This window comes from Meleagris gallopavo, chromosome 5 (genome assembly GCF_000146605.3).
Source record: "Meleagris gallopavo isolate NT-WF06-2002-E0010 breed Aviagen turkey brand Nicholas breeding stock chromosome 5, Turkey_5.1, whole genome shotgun sequence".
NCBI lineage: Eukaryota > Metazoa > Chordata > Aves > Galliformes > Phasianidae > Meleagris > Meleagris gallopavo.
Genome location: NC_015015.2, coordinates 36697849 through 36706065, shown reverse-complemented (window position 1 = coordinate 36706065; position 8217 = coordinate 36697849). Strand labels below are relative to the sequence as shown.

Here is an 8217-nt window from a genome sequence, read left to right as displayed (position 1 = left end):
ACACCGACGCGCTCTCGCCGGCTACAAAACTACTTCGGGGACACTTACCTCCGCCGTTTCCATTCGCCCCCGCGTCACGGCAGAGCCGTACACAAAAAGAAGTGCCAGCAGCCCGGCTGGCTCCTGGGACAGACCTTGCCCCGCCGAAGAGGCGGGCCTGCCGTCACACTTGTGACTCGTGCCCGGGGACGACAGGTGGCGGCTCTCCCCGCCGTGAGGCGCGGCCCGGCCCGAGGGAGGCGTGCGGCGCCGCGGGGGGCTGGGCCTCGGGAACACCTGCCTGTCTGGTAAAAACCGACCGCGCTGGCGCTGGCGCTGCCGTGAATCATTGGGAAGAAGCTGCTGTCGCTGCAAGGGATTCTGAAGAAAAGACCTTTGCGATCAGCTAAACCAGCCACCCACCATCACCACTACTAACTACGTCTCTCAGTGCCGCAACTGCACTTGAACACCTCCAGGGATGGTGACTTCTGCACCTCTCTGGGCAGCCCGTTCCAGTGCGTGCCTGACCATTCTTTCGGGTAAGTTTTTCCTAATACCCAACATCAGCCTTCCCTAGCACAGCTTGAGACCATTCGCTCTCATCCTATCACTGTTCCTCGATAGAAGGGGCCGACCCCCGCCTCTTCACAATTTCCTTTCAGGGAGTTGTAGAAAGCTATAAGGCCTCTACAGCCTCCTCCGGACCAAACAGTCCCAGTTCCTCAAGTGCTCCTTATAAGGCTTGTGCTTCAGACTTCTCACCAGCTACATTGTTCTTCTGTAGACACACTTCAGGATCCCAGTGTCTTTCTTGTAGCAAGAGGCCCAAAATTGAACACAATACTCAAAGTGCACAGCTCAGAACAGACTACAGGAGGACAATTACCTCCCCTGTCCTGCTGACTGCACTATTTCTGATACAAGCCAGGATGCTATTGGCCACCTTGGCTGGCTCGTGTTCAGCTGGCAGCCAACACCCCCAGATCCTTTTCCTCAGCGCAGCTTTCCAGCCACTCTGACCCAAGCCCGTAGCGCTGCCTGGAGTTGTTGTGACCAAAGTGCAGGACCTGATACTTGGTCATGTCAAAGCTTGCATAGTTGGCCTCAGCCCATTGATTCAGTCTGTCCAGTTCCCTCCCAGCTTAGTGTAACCTGTAAATTTACTAAGGCTGCACTCAAACCCCTCGTCCAAACCATCAATAAAGATATCAAACAGGATCTGCCCCAGTACTGATCCCTGGGGAATACCACTCATGACCGGTCACTAGTATCTTAGCAACAGATACTCATGGAAGCAAGGAGCAACTCTTACCTCTTTGATAATACTTGTAATTGCTGAAAAAACAGATTTTACCAGTTCCCCCATCTCAAAAGTACTCAGGCACAGAAGTATCTGATTTATCCAGCCTCCATCTGGTTTGTTTGTAAGGAAAAAAGAAAAAAAAAGAAAAATATGTTGCTATAGTATATTTAATATAATTCCAACTTTTTTTTTTGCCATTTCAAATTAGGAAATTTTACACTTACCATTATCTGGAATGTAGTTCTGAATTTGGAAAATGTCATCTGAGAAAGGCTTTCCACCATCATGTTGAAAATCAGCTACTAAGCTTGGCATTTTTTCTTCAGAATTTACAGAAGGAAACACTGTTTCTTCTGAACGTTGCTCCCCATCAATAGGTGCATCCATTTCATATTTATCCTCTGCCTTTTCTTCCAGCAGCCTTCTTTTACTGCCTACTCCTGCAGATACTTGTGAAAGAAAATGGTGTTTATTATCAAAGGATTAAACAACTATTCTCACACAATTTTTTATTACAAGATATGAATATCTGAGGTTTTGATTTTCTTTCTTCTCCTCAACAATTAAAGATGCCATGTAAGATTAAAGATTAGCAGATCTTTTAGGAATAAATAAATACATAATAATACAATAAATACAAAATAACAAACATCACAGCAAAATACAAAAAACACAGGCATGTTCATGCGGAAGGATATTGGAAGGAATCAGCTGCCTTATTTCCTGTGACTTGAGGTAAATTTTCTGGAGAGAATAAAAAGCATTTCAAAATATACTTTAAAAAACAAAAACAAACAAACAAAAATATGCCACACTTTGCCTAACCATCTGGAAAAACATACAATCTACAACAAAATTATTTTTTAATTCTAAGCTCCAGGGACACAACTGGCCAAAGATCACAAATAACCCATTAGCTTCCACAAGTAGGCTGTGATTTCACAGTGGAGCTTTTCACATCGGTGCAGCTGTACAAGTTTGTTGTCCTCACAGAGCTGCTCTCAGCTTAACATTTATAAATAAAATTGTTGGTACATAATGAAATGGGTTCGGCGAATCTGTGTATTTATCACATAGCATTTCCAGAGTGAGACTGGTGTCATTCTCACATGGAATGACGTTGACACTTGGGTGGTCCCTACAAGCGTGTAATACATTTTCTGAATTTACAGGTTCGTGAATATAAGCATTGAGGTTATTTTGTTCATTTTGCACTGTTTCAACTGCTTTTGTTTTTTATTTTCCCTGCAGTACTTTCCAATTTCCAGTTGATTTAAAGTGCACATTTCTTCATTCACACATACTCTGTTCTCTTTTTCTTCACTTTGTTCCTCTTTTGAAAGCGAATGGTGTTCGCTTGAGAAAAATCTCATGCCTGTAAACACTATTTTTAAAACTTAATTTTGAAGGTAAATATAGAGAATCTTTGGAGATAAGGTCATCATAATAATCTCTTATGTTGGTGTTTTCCTAAATTTCACAACTTTTAGAAACACATTCTTCAACACTGGAACAACTAAACACATCCTCCCATAAGCTCCACACTTTCTCTCCCTTAGCTATTGGAATCTGAAACATTGTTAGATCTGCAGAAATCATAAAGGGAAGAACTGGTTCTGTTTTTCTGATATGTCAGGGATTTCTTCTATATTTTTTGTGTCAGAGATCACAGTACTGAGACGGGAGAAGAAATTTGACCTGATTCAATTGGTTTATCATATCTGTCTACATAATTAATGAAACTCTTTCAGATATTTTCATACCAACCTGGCTGGCCGTAGTTCCTTTCCAACTCTGGATCTCTATCTTCAGTGTTTTTTAGCAGTTGACTTACTGATACCACATCTTGTTCTGAACTGCAGGGATCAACTGGATCTTCTTTGTCACCTATAAGTTTATCAAAAGATGATCCTGTGCTGCTTGAGGTGTTTTTGGTATCATTAGGAGTATACACACTTGCTGTTATCTCCCTGGCATTTGGCATGTTGCTGTTTGAATCTATTACTTCTGGTGCGTAACTCTCATCTGCTTCATCTAACACTTCTTTGACTGTCTCATTTGATTCCTTGTCTGTGTGTGATTCTTGCTGGTTTAAAGTCTGCATTTCTTCATTCTTACTTGATTCATCTTCTCTTTCTTTCCTTTCATGGTCTTCCATAGCATCTGTATTTTTCTCAGCCTGCCCAAAATTTAGAACATCACTTAAACCCAAACTAAACCAATTTGATGTGGATTCTTGACTCTCACCATTTTGTTCTTTTTCTGTCGATAACTCTGTGACTGCTGTTTCATGTTCATTGTAGGAGTGAGTATCCACACTGGAAACATCATGGACTTCTACATTGTTTTCTGATACCAAACCAACATTCACATTCTCTTTACCAAAATACAGAAAATCCTTCAGTCCACCCCGAAGCCAACCAGATGCTGTGGGCTCTTGTTCCTCCTTGTCATTTGGCTCCTCTAAGTCATTGTCAGCAGTTACTGCTATTTTTCTGCCTTGGTAACTATTTTCTTCTGATGGTTCAGTAATGGTTTTTAAGGTCTCTTCATCATTTTCACTTCTCGTGGTGAACCACCCTGCAATATCAGAAACCACCCAACTAGACTGAGTTGGAATGGGTTCCAATGGGAGACTGTTTAGGAGTTCTAGCTGTTCAGCATCTTCATTTCTGTTCTCATTTTCATTAACCAATTTTTTGTTTGCAGACTCTTGACTCTTAGATTCTTTGGAACCATTTTCAAAAACAGATTCAATTGTTTCTTCATTTTGGAAGGAGTCTCCTGTCTGATTTAAGAGTTCATTTTCTTGCAGCTCTGATTCTGCATCAGATGATGAATATTCACTTTCTTTGTTCTGATAATGTAATGCGCTATCTTCGCTTTCAAAAACATACTCATCTCCATCAAGACAAAGGAAATCAGTTTCCTAAAAGAAAAATACAAACTTTTAAAATATTTTCATATATAATTTTCTACAGCATTGTGTAACACAGCAATGTATCTTTATTCTCTTCCTCTGTGTGTGTCTATAACTTTACACAAAGGACTGTACGTAACTGAATTATTCCTAGCGGATCTGTATTATTTATCAGATAAAAAATTATCTTAAAATACAATAAATACACAAATGGAGCAATAACAAAAGATCTTTGTCTTGAATTATCTGAAATAAAACATGCATTGAAACGTGAATTTCTAACTTGTTTTTAGATTTTTCACGTGGTGTAAACTGGAGAATCTGGGGATTTTGGTTTACCTTAGTGAGCACTTCAACTTCTTCTGCAATTAAAACTTCCTCAACCTTCACAGCATCTTTTGGGAAATATCCAAAATCTTTTCCTTTCTGTAAAACATATTAAGCATTTAACACATTTAAGCATTTAAACTTCAACGATGACTGTATTGGGTGCTTGCATATGTGCAAAAAAAGAAAAGAAAAAGAAAGGTTTATTTTTTGTTTTTCCTTCACAGAATTGTTCCATTTGCCAATTCAGAAAGCAAGAAGTATATTTCACGGCATGATAGCGATAGGACAATGGGAACAGTTCTAAATGAAAAGAAGGGAAATTTAGATTAGATGTTAGGAGGACACTCTTTACTCAGATGGTGGTGAGGCGCTGGCACTGCTGCCCAGAGAAGCTGTGGGTGCCCCATCCCTGGAGGCACTGAAAGCCAGGTTGCATGGGGCCCGGGACAGCCCATGGCAAGGGCTGGGACTGGGTGGGCTTTAAGCTCTCTTCCAGCTCAGTTTTACTAGCAGTTGGAATTGGATCTGTGCATCCACTGCTTTTAGCTGTAACATAAATAATGGTTGCTCTAACTACATTGTCGGTTGCTCCAAACCATTAAATATATGTGATAACTTCTCTGGGAACTTTCTCTGAGCACTGAGCTGTAACGTAGGTCCCAGCACTGGATTGTCCACTGAGTAACCATAAAAACTCATTACCAGCAGACCTGACCTGACAGACCAGAATGTTCTTAAGGGAACTGGATGCAATCATTGCAACCAAATAATTAGAGAAGTCAGAAAAGTTGGGTTCTGATCTGGACTTTCTTTCTCAGTGAGTAATTGATAGCCGGATTTGATTTTTCCTTTTACAGAAAGATAAAAACAATGAGCCATCTCACAAATACAATGTTGACCCATGCTGTTAACATTACAAAAGAGATGGAAAATCCCTAGAAGGAAGCAGACTGCTGTTGTTTTTATTATAGTATTTAAATTCTTTATGTGGGAAGTCTGTCAAATTTAAATACTTACACTTCCTATCCACAAATTTTCATTTTTCCTGGAAAGTTTGGAATATACAATTATCTCCTCCCCTGTTTTGAAGCTCAGATACCGGCAATCAGGTCCCAAATAATCTGCAGTGGCTTGAACTCTGCTCATTGCCGCTGGAATAATATGTAGGAAGAAAGGAGCACGTAAGTATGGTAACCACTTCATCTGAAGACAGATAGGTTATTGAAAAACCTTGATATGTAATAATATATTAAAATGCTATGATACGATGATACCACTCCATCACCACGTGGAAAGTTACTGAAAATACAGAATGGAAAAAAGAACCTCTATCCTGTGTTTTTCCGCTACTTCGTGCAGACACCAAGGCAAAAAGCTCCTGTCCAATGTCAGCATTGTTTTTAGCGCTTAGCATCCAAGCTTTCAAGGCTGAAATGCAAGTGGAGAATTACCAAATTCAACTATTAAACACAAATCTAAGCAGCTAAAAGTATTTTCCAAGCAAATTTCTAATTTTTTGTTTTTTAAATTCTAAGTTAAATCTAGTAGCTATTGTATGGGTTATGTCTGCTATTTTGGGCATATTAATATTGTAAAGAAAATAGGTAAGCTTAAGCAGCAAAACCTTAAAGACATTATCAAAAACAAATTATTAAATTCAATTTGAATGACTTTGCTTTCTCTTTGTCTCCACTTGTATATACCCACAGAAACCACTACTTATGTGCTGTATCAGTTTGGAGCCCATTTCCTATTCAGACTGATATCTCTAAGCACCCAGAAGCTGGGGAAGTCAGAATGGCTCCCCAGGAAAATCAGGCTGTCAGCAGAGGAGGTCTAAGCATTTAGTATGAAAATGCCTGCACATTACTTGTGCTGTCCACTGGTGATTCAGTGGCTTGCTGACTGCCTCCTGCAAAGCTATTTAATCCCCAGGAGCTCCATTACCAGTTACTGCTCTTACTTCGTCTTAAAGACGTAGGGATGAAGGGTCTGTGTACCACAGAGAAAGAATTATAAAACAAGCAAACAAACAAGAAACTCCAAACAGTTTGCTTAGAATAGAAAAATACAGTATTGCAGAACAGGCTATGAAACAAAATATACATTCTTTCTTGCTATATAGCCTACCTTTTTCTTTTTTAAATATATGTATGTTTGTAAGGAACCAGCGAAAAATATTTTAACGTTGCTTTATATTGACTGTCTTGTGGAAACCTGAGAAAAGTGAGCTATTCAGGAACTTTGTTTTGTTTTGACTGAACTTCGATCTTTCTATTCTTACACAACACAGTCCAGTAAGAAGGTTTTTCAGGAATATTCCTGTTTTTTTGCTTGAAAATTTTAGGCCAATCATTCATAAACTTAGCATATTGACAACAGAGATTTTCTATGGCTACGCATTTTCATTCGGTGCTCCATCTAATTTCAGCATAATGGTTTGTAATGAAACTAAATATACACTGACGGCTTTAGGAAAAAAAAAAAAAAGGAGTTACTTACTCTCACATTCCCAATCACCACATTTCTTCCATTCTGAAAGTACCTTTGTACTCCGTAGGCTTGTTAAAAATGAAAGTACTAGCAGGAAAATTCTGGGATCCAATATCCTTGACATTTTTGAGTAAATCTAGAAACTGTGGATGCACTAATGTGCAGAGCACAAGAATATTCTACATTATTTTTCTTATCCAAATGAAAAGTTGCATATAAATCCCATTTCGCTTCTCTCATCTGCTTAAGCAGAAGTACACTATACTCAGTCTGCTAACAAACTGCAAAGTCAGGTGTCCTGATTACATGCATACGTTTAATAATTAACCAAATCCTCATAGCTAGACTGATGTTTTGAATACAAAGAAACTCTGGTTCTGCTCACATCACAATTCATCTATCTATCACATAGGTTTTTCTTTGTTTTCTGGATTATGGATGAATTTGTAATTTATCATGACCATAAGATTTTAAGTTGGATTATAAATTTTATGTATCATTAGCACACCATTTGTCAGAGAGAAATGCTTCAAATCTAAGCAGATGGTGTGCCTTGCTTTTTAAGAAATACCTTCTGTTTCTTAGCAACGTATCCCCCAGTGCAGTTATAAATATTTTCTCAAATACTTATTATACTTTAAAGTAGTTATGCAGGGAATTGTACACAGGTTATATAGGTATGAGGTCAGGCCGTAAATATGATCCTACAGAGTGGTTTGCTTTAGAAGTAAATTTTGCTTCAAATGCTTCAGAGCATGACCCTGAACTTCTGAATAGGCCTGCCCTTCCTTCAGTCCTGAGCATGAGTTGCACATAACTTGTTTTGCTTTTTCTTTTTGGGAGACCGAGCTGTGTCTTACTTGCAGCATAGTTCCCCTCTCTCCTGCTCCCCAACCCAGATCTGCCAGATACCTGTGCCTAGCCTGACCGACGAGCCACAAATATCTACAGGAGGCTGGGAAGTAGAGCACAAAGTGCACTGCAACCAGGGCCGCGTTAACCAGCAATGTCCCACAAACAAAGAAATCACAGTAGCTGACGTCCTCCAGTTGCAATCTAACACTTTGCCCCACTCTCTTGCTACGTGACCTGATAGTCAGACAGCCTCTGCTATGACCCGACGCACCAGCTGCCTCTGCTATGAGTTCTCTGGTAGATTACCTGCCCCGTGTGCCCACTGGGATGAACA

General features: G+C 39.8%; 1 protein-coding gene across 4 annotated transcripts in view; it reads right to left on the bottom strand.

Moving 5' to 3' along the window:
- The window catches only part of MIA2 (MIA SH3 domain ER export factor 2), a 28952-nt gene extending 21641 nt beyond the window's left edge, over window positions 1-7311 (bottom strand). The window contains exons 1-6 of one of the 4 annotated variants that reach the window (XM_010711705.3): window positions 7038-7311; window positions 5553-5686; window positions 4545-4631; window positions 3053-4214; window positions 1510-1734; window positions 1295-1395 (exon numbers count right to left, since the gene is read on the bottom strand). In XM_010711705.3, coding sequence (XP_010710007.1) covers window positions 1295-1395; window positions 1510-1734; window positions 3053-4214; window positions 4545-4631; window positions 5553-5686; window positions 7038-7152 — 1824 coding nt within the window. In that variant the 5' untranslated portion in view covers window positions 7153-7311. Of the gene's footprint in view, window positions 1-48; window positions 188-1294; window positions 1396-1509; window positions 1735-3052; window positions 4215-4544; window positions 4632-5552; window positions 5687-7037 lie in introns of those variants that run through there. The other 3 variants (XM_010711706.3, XM_031553608.1, XM_010711709.3) reach the window with 3 other exon arrangements.
- Window positions 7312-8217: the final 906 nt, after the last annotated feature.